We start from the raw sequence: 17,902 nt of genomic DNA, 5'->3' as shown, positions 1-17,902 counted from the left end.
CACACACCTTCAATCCCAGCTCTTGGGAGGCAGAGGCGGGCAGATCTCTTGAGTTTGAAGCCCCTGGTTTATAGAGTGAGTTCCAGGACAGCCTGGGCTACATGGAGAAACCCAGACTTGAAAAAACAAAGAAAAAAAGAGACTGAAATCTTTGGCTCTTAGCAGTCGACATGAGGGAGCAGGCAGGCCAGGGCAAGCATAAGAGAACAGAAGAGGTGAAAGGGAGGTCATAACCAGAGCTGCTGAGGGAAGCAGCCTGGGAGAGAGGTTTGGAGGCTCTCCCACAGGGAGGGAGTTGCCTTCTTTTTGTGCTAGGAGAAACAGAAGTATTAGAACGTGACCAGTGGGCTCTGGCAGCGATAATCCAGGAGTGAGCCTGGAGTCTTGTTGGGTACCACACTGGGTTGGTGGCCTCAGTTATTCCCCATCTCCCCTCTAGGTTGGCAGCAGCTGAGGGAGGACCCAGCAGAAGACTGTGTTGAGGAGTCACCCTGGCATTACTGGGCAGATGAAAAGGATGGGTATTGGGGGCTGGAGAGATGGCTCAGTGGTTAAGAGCATTGCCTGATCTTCCAAAGGTCTTGAGTTCAATTCCCAGCAACCACATGGTGGCTCACAACCACCTGTAATGAGATCTGATGCCCTCTTCTGGCCTGCAAACATACACACAGACAGAATATTGTATACATAATAAATAAATAAATAAATTTTTAAAAAAAGAAAAGGATGGGTATTGCTTAGGGATAATACCATGTCCTAAGTTCCAACTGCCCTGGTCAAGTTTGGTTCTCAGCACCCACGTGGAGGTTCACAACCATCTATAGCTCCAGTTTTAGAGGATTCAGCGCCCTCTTCTGGTCTCTGTGGCACTAGGGCCACTAATGGTACACAGGCACACATGCAAAGTATTCATGCACGTATGTTAAAAGATTAAAAACAGCTCTGCCTTATAAGGAGAGACCCCTATTGGCTCCAGCTCCTGATGGCTTCAGGTATCCTTTGGCAGAGGCTCCCTTCAGTTCCAACCTCTGTGGCTGCACAGATGTCCATTGGTACAGTCATTTCCTACCTTAAGAGTCTGTGACACATGCAGGAACACTGGGTGGGCCAGCAGAGCTTGTATCAGTGAAGTCCTTTGGGGCACATTAGGTGACAGACATACACAGGCCTCAAAAGTCACTGGACGGGTATGTTGTGAGGGTCATTGTTCATCTGACCACAAGGGATCTTGAGCATGGTTAGAATATGTAGTGGGAGAATCTCTTAATTTGGACCATGCTACTGTGTGTGTGTGTGTGTGTGTGTATGTATGTGTGTTTGTGTGTGCACGCACGCGCCTGCGTGTGGATAGTGGATAGTAGAAAGATGCACACTGGTGGCTCTGGTCCCTTCTTGGAGGCTGACTGACAGAAAATGGACACTGGCCAGGCATAGTGATGTATGCCTGTAATCTTAATATTTGGGAGGTAGGTTATGTAAGTGTTTGAGGCTAGCCTGAGTTATATAAGACCCTTTCTCAGAAAAACAAACCAGAAACAGTGAGATTGCTCAGCAGATAAGGGTGCTTGTTATCCAAACCTGACAACCTGAATTTGATCCCTAGGAGCCTACGTGGTGAGAGGAGGAAGCAGACTCCCACAAGCCGTTTTCTGACCAGCGCTGTGGCACATGCATACATTACTCCTACACATAAAATGAACAAGTGTTTCTGAGACAACTTTTCTCCTAGCGGTTTTGACCATCCTGAAACTCACTCTGCAGACCAGGCTAGCCTCGAACTCGAAGATCGCCTGTCTCTGCCTCCCAAGTGCTGGGATTAAAGGTGTGTGCCACCACTACCCAACTATTTTGCTTTGTTGTTTTTGACATGTGGTTTCTCTGTGTAACAGTCCTGGCTGGTTGACTGTCCTGGAACTTGCTTGGTAGACCAGGCTGGCCTCAAACTCACTGAGATATGCCTGCCTCTGCCTCCAGAGTACTGGGATTAAAGGTGTGCTCCACCACCACCTGTCTTGCTTTTTTAAAAGAAAGGATAAGAAGAGAAAGTAGCATTCATTTATGGGGATCCATGGTATTGCAACCTTGGGTGGCAGCAGTTGCCACTGTTTCGAGATCTTGCCACATCATCTGGCCAGTGGGGGCCACGGATTCATGCTTTTTGCTCCTGCTGCCTCATGAGTCCACTGGGAGGGTAGCCCCCTGGCCTACACAGGAATTCCTGTAACATGTGCTACCATACACACATGCCACAGAGGACTCACAGCAGTGGGTTCTGAGAAAAATCAAATGTATGTCATTAGGCTCGGGAGCAAGCATCTGTACCCACTGAACTGAACCACCTTTGTGGCCCCATAACTGCTTGAGACACTGACCCAAGACAGCTCCTCTCCTATTTCAGGGTCACACAGTGGCCCAGTTTCCTGTCAGAGAACACTGGCCAGGGCACTGACAATGCCAGCTCGGGCCACAGTAGGTCCTGAGCCTCAGTTATGGTACTCATGCAGTTTGAGTCTCCACCCGGTGTGTGTGTAGGAATGGTTATGGCTAATCAGGATAATTCACCAGGCATTTCAAAATTGGCCAGTCCGCAATTCCCAGTGGATTCAGCTTCCGTGGAACACCGACTGCTAAGAGCAGTTGGGAGCCCACTTCTGCAAGCTCCTACTGTGTCAGGACAACACAGAAATCACGTGTCTGCTCGTCAGGGGTGAGCTTCGGCAGTGGTTTAGACTGCTTTGTGTAGCAACAGGAGGGGGAGCGAGCTCGGCCATCAAGGCAAATATCAGGTGATGAAGGTACTATATGCCCAGGGCAGGACATCGGGCATGTATTGTCATCCCTGTGACGTACAGAATAAACACCTCACGCACACACCCCACCAAAACTCTACCAAAACCTTTAATATATTTGAAAAACTTCACAAGAGGTATACACACACACACACTTTTGGAGATGCATAGTGGGCTATCCCCATCAGGATCTTGTCCGCAGACGTGGACGCCTCCCACCCACACAGTGAGCTGCATGGGAGGCATGGCATCTTGGGAACCAAACAGGAAAACCCCAAAGGCAAGCAAGCAAACGGAAGAAAACCTTGGCGAGGGAAAAGGCCACCGGAGGAAGGCGGCTGTGGTTCTAGGAAAACCTCTTCTTTCATTGTATCATGATTCATTTGTAAAGAGGAAGTGGGTTCTGAGAAAAATACTTGAAATATTCTCTCAGGGGGAGAAGGCAGGTCTTCACCAGGCGGTCATCTTTCTGGGCAGCCATCTTGCCTCTGGTTCTGGTCTGGGTTTCCAGGGACTGCTCCTCCTTAGGTGTTAGGGCCGAGTGTTTGCTACCAAGGAAAGTCACCTGTTAGAAATACAACACTGGGCTGGGAGGGAACTTGAGGTCCCTATAAGGTTGCCTGTGGCCTCTAGGGTGAGTGCCCTCAGGCCTTGCTGCCTCTGGATAGATTAGGAACAAGCAGGGTGCCCAAAGACCAACCCCCGCCCGAAGACAGTATCTCATTATGTGGCCCTGGCTGGCAGGGAACTTACTATGTAGACCAGGCTGGCCTGGAAACAGTGAAATCTGCCTGCTTCTGCTGGGATTGAAAAACAAAGGCATGAGCCAGGCGGTGGTGGTGCATACCTTTATCCCAGCACTTGCGAGGCAGAGGCAGGTGGATTTCTGAGAGTTCAAGGACAGCCTGGTCTACAGAGTGAGTTCCAAGACAGGCAGGGCTGTTACACAGAGAAACCATATCTTGAAAAACCAAAAGGAAAAGAAAAAAAAAAAAAAGCATGTGTCCCACTTCCCATTACACCCCAGCTGAGACCTTTGATCTTTGAGCCAGCCCAGCATATCCCCTTTTTGGTGTGCAGAGGGAGCCGAGAAGCTGCCAAAAGTTGATGTGAGCCTCCCTGGCAGGGATGCCCACAGAGCAAGGGTAAAGATCAGTAAGACCCTAAAGTGTGCGCACATACTGTTCCTGGGATGCCTGACGCCACAAACCCAGTTTACACAAGTGCTAAGCCCATGCCCCGGGGTGCCCCGGGGGCTCCTAAATTATGTGAGCCTCATCCTGGAGTCCCCCCAAATATGACACTTAGCATCACCTTTCTCTGTGCCCAAGCCCTGGGGCAGTTAAGGACCATCTCCATTTTGGGGGGCAGACAAAGACAGTGACATGTCAGAAGGCATATCCTCTATTTTCTCCCCTGTCTTCATGTGCAGATATTACATGAACTGTCTGTGAACTTGGCAAACTAATTCCTACTTCAGTGGGCCAAGAGTCTTTTACCTCACTGCGAAGCCACCCTGTTTCCTCCAGGAGTCAAGTGACCCTAGGTATTAGGTGCAGGTACGCCCAGCCCTCAACTTCCTTTGGGGGCTCTAAATCAGAAAGGAAGTACCTCAATGAGAAAAGAGGTGGGGCTGAGGCCCAGGAGGAGAGAAACTGTCCCTCCATGGTACAGGTCTGGCAGGACCCCACAGTAGGGCAGCTCAAGAGGGGCAAGTACCTCTCAGGCAGCCGCATGTACTAGGACTGACTGGACCATACGTGATTCCTTCTAAAGCATGCTTGTTAGGGAATAGAAGACCTGTGTGTGGCATGCCTGATAGGCCCAAAGCTAATAGGAGTAGAGCCTGGCATCTTTTGCCAATTGCTCAGCCCATTCTCTGTCCCTCTCCTGCCTATCCCACAGTACCAATCAGAAAAGGATGCCAGGCAGGAGCCCATACCTTACTTAGAAACATCCAGAAAGAATGTCTGGGAAAGTATGTCCCCTCAGCCCCACTTCAACCCAAGTCCTGAAAGCATCCAGGTAGGGAAACCGGGTGGTACCTGACTGGCATAGAGACTGGGAGCCAGGAGAATGCTGGGATGAAGGAGGTGGGTGGGAAGTTTCCAGAAACTCACTATAGGGCAGGAAAAGACACGACTTCGCGGTCTCAGAAGACACGGTTCAAACTGGCTCGATCTACATGCATCTGTGAGCAAGTGGGTGTCTGTGCGTGGGTGTGTGAATCTGTTAGGGAGTTGCGTCAGTCTTTAAGAATGAGTGTGTGGTATGCGCACGAGCGTGTGTTGGGCAGGAGCTTTGAGAGGCTGGACTTTCTCCTGAGGATGAGGAAACTCTTGTCCAGTTCTGAGGTATTGGGTGAACATAGGGAGAGTCCCTCAGTGTGCAGGGGCACCCTGAGCCCTAGTGTGACCAGGGTTGTGGTGGATAAGAGGTTGCTCAGGCACAGCTAGGTGGAGTATGGGACCGTTTAGGCCTGGCTCTACCAGAGTGCACGGTTTCCTCTGTCTCTGAGTCTTTGGCCCTCCGCCCTGAGAAATACCTCTTCAACCCTGGGATGTTGCTCCACACCCGCACAGCATTCTGGAGGACTCTGCCGCGGACGTCCTGGAGGGTCACAGCCTCCAACTGTGGGAGAAGAGGAGGCTGTGGGTCAGCGGGACACAGATGCGATCTCCTCCCCGTGGGGCACACGTCAATAGATTACCCAGGCTGGTTATGGCTTCCTCTGTGGTGCTGGTCACAGGATGCCCATTTTTTCTTACACAACTACTAAGAACTAAAACCTGAAGATCACTTGGATCAACTCTAGAAGAACACTTCACTGAAATGGGTTATGTTCTAGAATAAGGTAACGTTCCAAAACACTAACTTCTGAAAAGACAGAAAATCTCTGGGCGCTGGTGGTACACACCTTTAATCCCAGCACATGGGAAGCAGAGACAGGCAGATCTCTGAGTTTGAGGCCAGCCTAGTCTAAGACAATTATCTTCATAGATGGACTTTCATAAAATTTTCTCTCTCTCTCTCTCTCTCTCTCTCTCTCTCTCTCTCTCTCTTTCTCTCTCTCTCTCTCTTTCGGGGTTGGATGGGCAAGATAAAGTCTCCCTAAGTAGCCCTGGCTGCCCTGGATTTTACTGTGTAGACCAGACAGGCCTCCAGTTCACAGAGATCCTCCTCTTTTGCTAGGATTAGAAGCTAAAGCCTGTGCCACTGTACCCAGCTCACATTCTGTTGTTGTTTTTGCTTTTTAAAAACTGTCCCACACAATACAATTTCACAGAATTCTTTCACCCTGTAAAATTTTTCTATGAACCAGATTCAGCCCAGAAACAAAAATCTGAGAAGGAGCCCACAAAAGAGAAAACCACAGACCAACCTCCTTTTGCACTTGTCAACTCAAAAGAGTCTACCTATAATACTTTCTGCAGGTTTTAGCTGCGTGCTGATACACCACGGCCAACTGGGTTTCCTAGGGATGCAAGGCTAGTTCACCCACGCAGCTCTGACCACATACTCCACCCCATTACCAGATGTAGGCAGTTGGGAATAGTCCGGCCATCTCACAAATCTTAATAAAGAGCCTTTGAGGCTGGGCATGGTAGTGCACACCTTTAATCCCAGCACTTGGCAAGCAGAGCCTCTCATTCCTGATTGACTTTTCTGTATCCAGGAAAACTGCATGGTGCTAACGAGTCCCCACCCCCTATTTTCCTATACTAGGTCCCACTCCCCAGCCCTCTGTTGTGTCTCCTTCTGGGAGGTGGGCTCAACAGGTTTCTTCCTTTCTTGCTGTCTCTCATCTCCTATATCCAAGACTGTCAGTCACTCCCCACCCTCCGCAGCTATCCCTGACCCACTGGCACACATCGGCCCTGGAGAGAACTGACCGCTGGACCCCAGGTGGTGGTCACACTGATGGTGCAGGTAAAAGGGGAAAACATGCACATGAACATGTGAGTGCATGGAGTGGCCATGCATGTCTTGTGGAATGTGTGTTCTGTGTGAGGGGATGTGCTCGTCTGTGCAAGCTGAAAGGTGAGAGGGGGAGGGGGCCATGAATTGGTGTGGCTGTGGCTTGCACGCACAGGAGTGTTGTAGAAGGAGGGGGATTGCCCTTCAAGGCTATTCCTGTAGGGGCTGTTGTCCTGAAAATCTACAGTCTGTGTCTCAGATGCCCAATGTCCTTGTGGCCTGGCACACACCAGGCTCAGGAGTGAGGGTCCCAGAACAGGCTAAGCTCCTATCTCCCAGGTATACCCACCTGGAAGAAGCGGGTTGCTGTGACCTGGTCATCCTCCGTCAACAGTAGATTGTCCACAAAGAGCCAGAAGAAAGGCTGCTGACTCCCTGAGGGTGGTTGAGCATACTGCAGGATCCGGTGGAATTGGAACATGTACCAGCCTGCCATGAATCGGGGGAGAAGGCCGGGTTCAGATGACAAAGGCCGGGTAGAGGGCCAGGATAACACTTTTGCAAAGGCTGGGCACCTCTGCTCTCCCATGGTGGAGATGGGAACGCAAACAGAGCCTGTGCAAGTGCATCTGCCAGTTACAGCCCAGGGAAGCTGGTTTGAATTAAAATGTGGAGTGTGAGATTTCTGCCCTGTCTGAAGGCTGAGGTGGCATGAGGGAAACAGAGACAGAAGAGAGGACAGGGTTGAAGACAAGATTCTCCGGTGACTGGAGCCAAAACAGCTCATTTCTCGAAACTCACCAGGGCAGCGGTTACAAGAGTAGCCTAGGGGCTGTGTCGAGCCATACACGAAGTCAAAGGGGCCCCACCTCTCCACCTAGGAAACACGTACATGGTTAGTATGGGACGAGGATGGCTCAAAGCTAAGTGCTTCCACACTGGCAACCAACGTTAGGGCCTCTGCATCCCACGCATCCCCCCCAATGTTATACCTTAGGGGTGACGCCAGTAGACCTCCTAGCTAAGCCTTGGGGCCCATTTAGGCAGAAATCCCAGACACCAATGGCTCTCAGGAGAAGCCCAAACAGTGGTAGTCCGAGAACATTCCATATCTGAGATTCTTCCTCAGTAAACGTGCTTTTAAAAGGGGGATCGGTCCTGGAGGGAGGATGCATGCTCTAGCGTGAGGGATTCTACATCCTTCTGGGAAATTGTGGATTATGCTGCGAGCCAGCAGCTGGTCGCAGATGGCAGGGTGGACATTGTCTGATGGCCATAAACAATTCCCACTTAGTACCAGACAGGGTCACTTGCTGGCCAATTGGGGAGAGAATGAAACAGCCAGTCGCAGCCCTGTCCCAAATGCAAGGAATCCTCAGGAGAATCCCTGCTTCGCCAATGGCCTCTCTAGCCTTGGACATTTGTTTTGTTTTGTTTTTGTTTTTTGAGACAGGGTTTCTTTGTGGAGTCCTAACTGTCCTGGAACTTGCTCTGTAGATCAGGCTGGCCTCCAATTCAGCCCCTGCCTCTGTACCTCCCTAGCACTAAGATTGAAGGCATACATTATCACTACCTGGCTCAAACCTGAACCTGAACGTTCTTTTAAGAAAAAGTTCCACCTGGCAATGGTAACTCACCCCTTCAATCCCAGCCCTTGGGAGGCAAAGAAAGGTGGATCTCTCTTGAGTTGGAAGCCAACTTAGTCTACAGAGCAAGTCCCAGGATAGCCAGGGCTACACAGAGAAACCCTGTCTCAGTAAAAAAAAAAAAAAAAAGAAAACTAAAAAGAAGAAAGAACGGAAGGAAAGAAGGAAGAAAAAAGTTATTTAGAGGCTGGAGAGATGGCTCAGAGGTTAAGAGCACTGGCTGCTCTTCCAAACGTCCTGAGTTCAATTCTCACAACCACATGGTGGCTCACACCCATCTGTAATGAGATCTGGTGCCTCCTGGCATGAAAACATACATACAGACAAAACACTGTACATAATAAATAAATCTTAAAAAAAAGAAAGAAAGAAAAAGAAAAGAAAGGAAAGAAGGGAGAAAGGGAAGGAAGGAAGGAAGGAAGGAAGGAGGGGGGGAGAGAGGGGGGCATTCCTAAAATGTCTAAGCATGATTTCCCCAATCTAGAATAGGCCCCCACTTTCTTGGATCTCCCCATTTCTCTCAATAGTAGCCTGACTCCTAAATTAGGTCCCAACTTCTTGACTCTTGCTTTCTCTATGTCCCCATCTTCCCTACCTGATTTCAGATGTGCACCTGAGATCCTACAGGGGCAATGACTGGTTGGTATCTGACTAAAGGAAGTGGTCAGGGTTCGGTGGTAAAGACCAGTACCCCAACTCTATTTAAGAGGCCCAAATGCAATTTGCCCCCCACCCCATGCTCCCAGGAGGAGTGCAAAAGGGCTCCCACCACAGGGACAAGAGAGCACCACCTTTGTGTTTGGAAGAGGTTTTCAACTGTTGAGAGTGTGGGGTGGGGTTGAGCCTCTCCACCCATGCATATCCGCCATCATAGGCAGCAGAAGCCAGCCATGTGGAGTTCAAGATATCTGGCTGCTTGCCCTGATCAGGGTTGAGGAACGCATTCCACTCCTGCCTCCCTCTGTGAGGCATAACAGTGCTGACTCCACTGGGACTGGGCCACGGCCAGACCGAGGACCCCATGCTGGTCTGAAGACCTGGTACCGTGCCTGTTCCTTCCTGCCCCTCCAGGGTTCCTTCCCTCCTGCCCCCTTCCCCCCAGCCCAACACCTCAGCTTACATCTCGTCTCACAACATTGGTGACATCTTCCAAGTACTTCAGTCTTCCCTCTTCCGAACCAGAACCACTTTCCAGAAAGCCCAAACTCTCTAGCTCTGGAGGGAGGAGACAAGATGGACACAGAGAACCGAGGTGACATGGGCTCTGTCCCCTGCAGAGTGGGGACGGATCCGTGACAGTACGATTTTTCCTGCCACGGAGCAGCAACTTGATCTTTTCTGGCACTGGAGCCCAAGGACAAACTTCCTGAGGGTTACTTTGTGAAAGTCAAGAAATCGGTTGCAAAACTCTGCATTTCTGAGCCATGCTCTCAGCCGCTGGCTTAGGCCACCAGTGGGACTGTGGCTTCCACTTTTTTTTTTTTTTTTTTTAGTGGTGTCATTTTTGAACCAGAATGGTGACATACAGAGCTGGTGGATTTCCTTCAGACCCCGAGAATGAGAGTTTGGGCAAGTCGAGCTGGGTGTCCTAAAGGTATAGCGATACAATTGTAACCACCACATGGGTGCTTGTGAGACACCGAGGGGGTCACTGGATGCACTCCTGGTGGCATCCCGAGTGGGACATAATTTAGCCAGAGAACATAGCACCTTCAGGGCTCTGTGCTTGGTGGACACATGGAAATCAGAACAGTCTAAGGGACAGGACTCCAGAAGACATAACTTGGGAGGTTCAAGTATGGAAAGAGGGTTCAGGAAATTGTGGAGGCTGGGGGAGCCTATATGGGGAGCACAGCTGCTGGAACCCAGTCTTCTCACCAGCAGTAGCTCCTATCTACCCTGGCGGGCTTGTCCCTTTCCCATCCCTGCCTCCTCCTCTTGGGGAGCTGGGACCTTTCCTCTTGCTTGGGCACACAGTTGGGGGATTTCTCTGGTTGTCAGATCCTTTCCTGGGATACTCAGTTTTCTCAATTCCAGAAGTCTGAGGAAGAAGTTTGACTGGCAATTTTTTCCTTTCTTCCTTCCTTCCTTCCTTCCTTCCTTTCTTCCTTCCTTCCTTCCTTCCTTCCTTCCTTCCTTCCTTTTTTGTTTTGTTTTTGTTTTTCATTTTTCAAGACAGGGTTTCTCTGTGTAGCCTTAGCTGTCCTGGAATTAGCTCTGTAGATCAGGCTGGCCTCAAATTCACAGAGATTGCCTGCCTCTCTGCCTCCTGAATGCTAGATTAAAGGCGTGCGCCACCACTGCCCAACTCAACTGGCATTCTATTCTCAGTCCCCGCCCCACACCTCAGATGCCAAGGGTAGCCTAACAGCCAGGCAGAGGACACCAGAACACTCTGAGTTCCTCCCGTCCCCTCCTCTGGAGTCACTTGATGTGATGACACTCACCTTTATCAATCTTCCCGAAAAGGTTAAGCACCCGCATGGGCTGTCTCTTCCAGGCAGACACTATCTTGTACATCTTCACAGGACTTGACTGGAAAGGAAATAGAAGAAAAAAAGGCAAGAGAGAAAAAGGCAAGAGGATCTGTACTAGTTGTTCAGAGAGCTGGTTGAGTTATGGTTAAGTGGCTCCTACAGCTGTCTTTCGCTGGAGGGACAGCACTCAACTGAGAGCCACCTGGGACACACTTGCCAAGGCCTGGCTGGCCCTGTAGTGACCCTGGTTGTCCCTCCCTCCCTGGAGGCCAACTCCACCCACTCCCCAGGTCTAGGTCTCTTGCCTGGACCCCCACATATCTCAAGGGAAACGGAGTAAGGGTTTCTCTGAAGTTAGAGGATAATGGGTCCTAGCAGAGGGGAGCTCTGTAGGTCTCAGGCTCTAAGTACTCCAGGAGAGCAAAATCATTCCCATAGTCCAGCAGCCTGAAACCCAGGTGACGCCAGGGCTGGTGGCCTCTGGGGCTTCAGGGAACCATCCCAGGTCTCATCCAGCATGTGTGCTCGGCACCTGTGGCTCCTACTGGCTACATGCTGCCTCTGCCTTCATCACTAGGTCTTTTTCCTACATGTCTCAACCCCCCCCAAAATGCCTTCTCTTATGAGGACACCCCCACTTCATGCAGGGCTACCTTATTCCAAACTGCTCTTATCTCAAGCTCAGCTAAACGACACCACGAAGACTCCACTTCCAAATTAGGTTGCGTTTTCAGGTCTCTGGTTTATGACCTTGACAGATGTTTGGGGGGAGAGGAGAGACACCATCCAGGCTGCTCCACCTTGGACTGTTGACCCCTCTGGGCTTCACCCTTGAGACGGCAGCCGTGGCTGCAGACAGGATACCACGTTGGCTAAGCATTCAAGCCGATGTGATGGGCTTATATGTGTCTGTGAAGGGGGCTCCTGTCCTATTTGTGACTGGTAATCATCCCTAGGCTTGTAAGAAACAATGATGACCAAGGACACAGCTCAGCAAAGAGCTTGGGAAACCTGAGACCCAATGAGTAATTCCAGTACTCATTGAGTTCAAGGTCATCCTCAGCTACATAGTGAGTCTGAGGCCAGCCTGGGCTACCTGAGACCCTCATGACGAAACACCAGTGACGTTTGCTCTCCAGCAGGTCAGGAAAGGGGCATTATGGCAACAGCCTTATCCTGTGATGGAGGATGTATGTATATCTGCCGTGGCAGATCCAGTACGGGTTGTCCTTACCCCCTCTAGATCATGGAAGGCCTTCAGCTGGTGACGCCACTTCCTTCGCCTCTGCAGCAGTCCACTCCGAGTGAAAGGCAGGCACAGGAAGCAAACCCAGCAGGCCATGGCACTGATTCGCTCTGAGGTCCCGGGACCCACCAGGATATCCACACACTCAAAACAGTAGCATCTAGAGTCAAACCGAAAACTATGATGAGCCACATCATACTGCCATCAGGGGACCGCAAGGCAGACCGGAGGGAACCATTTGTTTCTCTCCGGGCTCTTCAGAGGAGGAGCTGGCTTTGTTCTCAGTGCTGGGTGCGTGGGGCTGGCTGCAGGCTGGGAAGGGGATTCAAACACAATGACAGAGTGCAGTGGGAATACCCAAAATGGCAGCCCTTGCTCCTTTAAGCCTTCCCACAACTCGGAAACTTCTACACACATTTTCAAAGTTCTGGGAAAAACCACATGCAGGAGCAGCAGGGAAGGGGAGACTTGAAGTCAGGGATGTAAAGAGGAAGATGTCCAGAAGGGACTGGCATGGATGGAGCTCAGGATAGTGATTTAATTGGAGGTGAAAAGGGCTGCCTATGCCCTGAACAATCCTGCTCACAACTCGTGACCAGCAGACCCCAGGCAGGGTACAAGTGCCCACCCTTCCATTTCCTAAGGACAGAGGGAGTGGCCATGTGGTGGCTGTGCTCCTGAAGAGAAACCTCACAGATGCACATTATCAGCACCTGTTTCTCACATTGGGAGGAGTCGTTCGGGGATGAGAATGGGGAGTTGGGCCCTGCCTCACCTGGTACAGTCGGGGCTCTCACAGATGAACAGGGTTTTCCCGAAGCAGCATATGGAACAGTAACTCTGGTGCCCATCCATATCGTAAAGGAAGATGGTCTCCAGGAAGATGTCCTGAGTAGGGGGCAAAGGTTTCTGTGCAATCTCCCCCAACAGTGCCAACCAAGTCCCACCACCTCCCTGCTTACCTTACATGGGGCACATATGCCCCCCTCAAATAAGGGGTGCTGCGTATGCACCTGGAGACTTCCACAACAGAGACAGATGTCTAGAGAGAATGGAGAAGGAAAATCGGGGAGAAGATGTAACAAAACAGTCCAAGGACCCTGAGAGAGACCAGGGAAGACCCAAGAAGACACATCAGGGTAATAGATCAGAAGACATCCCAAATGAAGGACAGACATCTCCAAACCCCAGATGACTTTTTGTAGACCTGACATGTTGATCCTAAAACTCCCATGGAAACCCAAGAACTCGCATCTTGGCCAAACCAGAGAAACAGATCATTGACTGAGGAGCTTGGGGTCCCTAGCAGATACACATTTTTAAAAAAGATTTCTTTCGCGTATACGCATACTCTTCCTGCACGTACACCTTTGTACCAGGAGAGGGCATCGGTTCGCACTATAGGTGGTTGTCAGCCACCATGTGAGTGCTGGGAACTCAAGAACTCTGGAAGAGCAGTCAGTGCTCTTAGCCACTGAGCCCCCAGATGTACATTTTAATTTTCCTTTTCTCTCCTTCTCTTTCCAACAGGGTCACATATATCTCAAGCTGGCTTCAACTTCACTATGACCTTGAACGTCTGGTTCTCCCACCTCCATCTCTTGACTGTTGGGCTGCTGGGTGTGGTGACACACCCAGTTTATAGTGTACTGATGGAACCCAGGGCTTCCTCCAAGATGAATGACACTCTACTGAGAACTCAGCGTAATCTCAAGCTAGACTGCAGTGTTCGGTGATATACACACACAAATTTTTGTTGGGGGAAAGGCTCGAGACAGGGTTTCTCTGTGTAGCCCTGGCTGTACTGGAACTTGCTCTGTAGATCAGGCCAGTTTTAACCTCAGAGATCCTCCTGCCTCTGCCTCCAGAGTGCTGGTATTAACGGTGTGGGACACCATGCCCAGCTCAGATATACAAAATTTTCAACCACATGCCTTAAACGAATCTGGTAAGGGGGATGGAAAGAGAACATCCTGTGGGCACCAGGATTGTTCCCCACCTTGTGGGATGGCTGAGTGAGGCTGAAGCAAGCCTTTCTAGCAGGGCTGACGCTCTGTTTTGCTGGGTCACAGGCAAGCGTGCAAACTCACCTTCGATGTTCCGTTGGTTCACAGTGACTTCATACCTGATGATCTCTGAAAGAGAAAAATAAGTAGCCTCTTTCCTCTGGCTCCTCATTGGAACATTCATGGTAAACTTCTCTTCTGAGATGACTGGGACACAAGGAATCCCTCCACTGACACCCACCAAATGCTTGCCCTTGTCTGGGCTTAGGGCATCCTGAATGATACGGGTACATTCCATGCATTGCCTGACTCTGAGGTCCTCATCCACAAGATAAGTTTATTACTTGGGTGGGGACTTACCTCTGCCTGGCGGGGGTGAGGTTAAGGACAGCAGCTCCCGGGAATCTTCCAGTACGAGATCCATGCTGTGCTCATCATCATTGAGGCTAGGGGCTGGAGATAGGGAAGGCATTATCACTGGGAGCCCTCACGGGGACACAAGATGTATGCAGGAAAAGTCAGCGACCTGTAGTCAGTGCAGGGGTCAGGGGACCCACTAGACTGCCCAGCCAAGTCATGGTGACATCCACCCAGCCATCTGGGAAATTAGAGACAAGAAAAACTGCAACCTCAGCTTCAAAGTATTTGGTAGGAGAGGCTGGACCCCTTCACCCATCCACTCCCAGCCACCATGTGTTTTCAGGTAAGCCATTCCCCAGCATCCATATGGCCCTGCCTCCCTCTGTACCTGCTAAACCCCTCTAGGACCCACCTTCTGTTGACAGTCCAGACCCTCTGCTAAGGACCAGGAGGGAAGGGAGAGGGAAAGGAAGAAAGGGGCCTGAGGAACTTACTGGATTTCAGCCATTGATCTTCCAAGTGATTGGCAGAGTCTGGGCTAGAGCTGTCCAGAGTCTCCAGGTCCCATGTTTCACCTGTCTTGGAGCAAGAATTTTTCCGGGAACCCATGGATGTTGTCTGCTAGAAGGATCTGGGTCCAAGAGATGGCGGGTGCCTTGAGATCTCGGGAGGTGTGTCAGCAGGGTCCTCAGAACGCTGCAATGCCACGAGGGACGATGGAAGAGGGGTGGAAGGTGCACAGGTGGGTCTCTTGGGGTCTGGTGGGGAATTATGGGGAGGAAGAGACAGGAAAGGGACCTTAAGGCAAATCGGGATAAGAGCGGAGTGCTGGAAGGAGCCTATTAAAGGCCTAGGACGGTGGGGTTGAGGGTGTGGGGGCAGGCACTCAGGGGCGGGGCTTAACGAGCCCTGCACGTGTGTGGGGGGGATTCAGGGAAAGTGTGGGGGTGGGGTGGGGCGGGTGGGGGCGGGGCTAAAGGGTTTTAGGGAACCTTGTGAGTGGGAGGGGGTTCAGGCTAGGAATGGGGGAGGGGGAGCATGATCGGAGGAGGGGTTATAGAATAGTGTAGGAGGGCGGCTCAGGGCTGAAATGAGGTGGGGGTGGGGGAAGGGAGGTTCTAGGTTTCACACACATAGAGGTTAGGGAGCTGGGAGATAGAGTTACTGATTGTATGGGGGGATGGGAGGGCAAAGGAGATATGGTGGGAGTAAGGATGACCAAGGGTTCATGAGTGAGTGGGTGAGGGGGAGGAAGAGAGCCTTGGGTTGAGACAAGGTCAGTGTCGGAGTAGGGACTTAGAGAACCATGCAGATGATGTTGTGACTATCCCTGTGGGTAATGCGAAGACCTGCCAACCTCTGGCAGGGTGCTTAATAAATTATCCTTTCTACCTGGCCTAAAGGGTGAATTCGTTCATGGCCCCCAGTCCCTTCCAGGATACCACAGTGGCTATAATGGATTGCAAAACTTGGGGGAGACCCTGGGAACACGGTTCCTGACTCCAGGCTTCCATGGGCAAGGGTAGTGACTTATGGAAGGTTCAGGATGGAGGTCACTGCCCTGCGAGACACCTGACTGACTGTTCACCTCAGCCCAGTGATCCAGGCCAGCGCCACTGTGGTCAGTCCTGTGTCCCAGAGAACTGACGAGAAAATGGGTAGATTAGCGAGGCGGCAGCGGTGGTGCACACCTTTAATCCCAGCACCCGGGAGGCAGAGGCAGGCAGATCTCTGTGAGTTTGAGGCCAGCTTGGTCTACAGGACAAGTTCCAGGACAGGCTTCAAAACTATACAGAGAAATTCTGTCTCAAAAAAACAAAAAAAAAGAAAAGGAAGGAAAGAAGAAAAGAAAGAAAGAAAGAAAGAAAGAAAGAAAGAAAGAAAGAAAGAAGGCAGATTACAGGAGACAGCCTGGTCCCTTGTCTATATTTCAGTGCTAAGGAATAGGGGCCCTGAGACACCACATTTGCCCAGCTTGCTAAATGACCCCTCGGCCCCCACCCTGCCTAAGCTCCCTGCACACTGATGGGCACTGTATGAGACAGGAGAAGCATCTGTTTTGACATTTGGCACAAGCTACACATTTCTACAGATCAGTCTTCAGGAGAGGAGCCAGAGCAGCCACCATACTGCAGCTGCAGACTCTGGAATAAACCTGTTACTATCTGTCCTGGGCCTTCCTGATCTACTTTTTATCTCTATTTTTATTGGGGTCTCACGCTTTTCGGGCTGGTCAGGAATTCACTACTAATCAAGGTCGAGCTAGATTTCTCCTCTTCCTTCCTCCACCTTCTCAGTGCTGAGATTACCGGTTTGGCCTCGGCACCCAGGGGTGTGGTGCAGCGGATTGGACCTGGCCTTTGTGCTGTGTGTAATCAGCGAGCCCCCACCAACTGAGCTGTTGATAGACTGAGCTGCATAGCCAGATTTCTGTCTCATTGTTTTTAACATTTGGGTTTTTTGTTTGTTTTTGGTTTTGAGACAATAGGCTGGCCTCAAACTCTGAGATCTGCCTGCCTCTGATTCTGCTGGGATGTGGATTTTCTGTTTCTGTTTTTATTTTTTTGAAACAGGGTTTCTCTGTGTAACAGTCCTAGCTGTACTGGAAATTGCGTTGTAAACCAGGCTGGCCTCAAACTCACAGAGATCCGCCTGCCTCTGCCTCCCGAGTGCTGGGATTAAAGGTGTGCCGCCGGGGATTTGGGTATTTTTTTTAAAGATCCTGCAAAGAGGTTGTCCAGTTCCCTCCATTGCTTTTTCTTACTGAGCTGAAGGTTATTTTTGTTAAAGATACTAAGATATTCTCATGTAAATGTTAGAAATATTTAGAAATATTTTATTCATCTTATTAATGCTTTTTTTTTTTTGGAGTCCGGTCTCATTTTGTAGACCAGGCTGGCCTGGACCTCACAGAGATTTGCCTGCCTTTGCATCCCAAATTGGAATTTGCTGGAATTAAAGGTATGCGCCGCCACGCCCAGCCTTGTTTGTTTATGAGACTGGGTCTCACTTTGTAACCCAGGACGTCCTGTAATTTACTGTGTAGCCTAGGCTGACCTCAAGCTCAAGCGCTCTTCCTGCCTCTGCCTCCTGGGTGCCGATGGCAATTACAGGCAGAAGCCACCCCTCCCAGCATCATTAGCGCATTTTAGTGTTTTGTGATAGTTTATGTAGAAACATCTTGTATTAAGACAGACCTATTGCTCTTTTTAAATTTATTATATTTATTTGTGTGTATCCGTGCACATGCCTGGCATGGTGTTTGTACAAGTCAAGTTCTGACAAAGAAAAACAAACCAACAAACAAAAGGGCCAGCAAGACCACTCGGTGGGGAAGGGTGAAGGGTGCTTACTGTGCAGCCTAAGGACCCGAGTTCTGAGTTCAGTCCTCCACGTGGTGGGAGGAAAGAAGCAACTCAGACAAGTCCTCTGACCTCCAGACACACACATGCATGCACGC

The 17,902-nt window shown here is 50.5% G+C and overlaps 1 protein-coding gene across 1 annotated transcript; it reads right to left on the bottom strand.

The window, feature by feature from the left end:
* Window positions 1-2,880: 2,880 nt before the first annotated feature.
* On the bottom strand, window positions 2,881-15,223 carry Dnmt3l (DNA methyltransferase 3 like). Its single transcript, XM_048451077.3, has 12 exons — window positions 14,937-15,223; window positions 14,443-14,535; window positions 14,167-14,211; window positions 13,039-13,118; window positions 12,852-12,964; window positions 12,065-12,236; window positions 10,801-10,888; window positions 9,474-9,568; window positions 7,509-7,584; window positions 7,057-7,196; window positions 5,335-5,420; window positions 2,881-3,337 (listed from the first exon to the last, which is right to left on the bottom strand). The coding sequence occupies exons 1-12, from the start codon at window positions 15,049-15,051 to the stop codon at window positions 3,169-3,171; spliced, it is 1,272 nt and encodes a 423-aa protein (XP_048307034.3). The 5' UTR covers window positions 15,052-15,223; the 3' UTR covers window positions 2,881-3,168.
* Window positions 15,224-17,902: the final 2,679 nt, after the last annotated feature.

Source organism: Myodes glareolus, chromosome 18 (assembly GCF_982192425.1).
Source record: "Myodes glareolus chromosome 18, mMyoGla1.1, whole genome shotgun sequence".
NCBI classification, from domain to species: domain Eukaryota; kingdom Metazoa; phylum Chordata; class Mammalia; order Rodentia; family Cricetidae; genus Myodes; species Myodes glareolus.
This window is presented reverse-complemented; position numbering and strand designations above follow the sequence as displayed.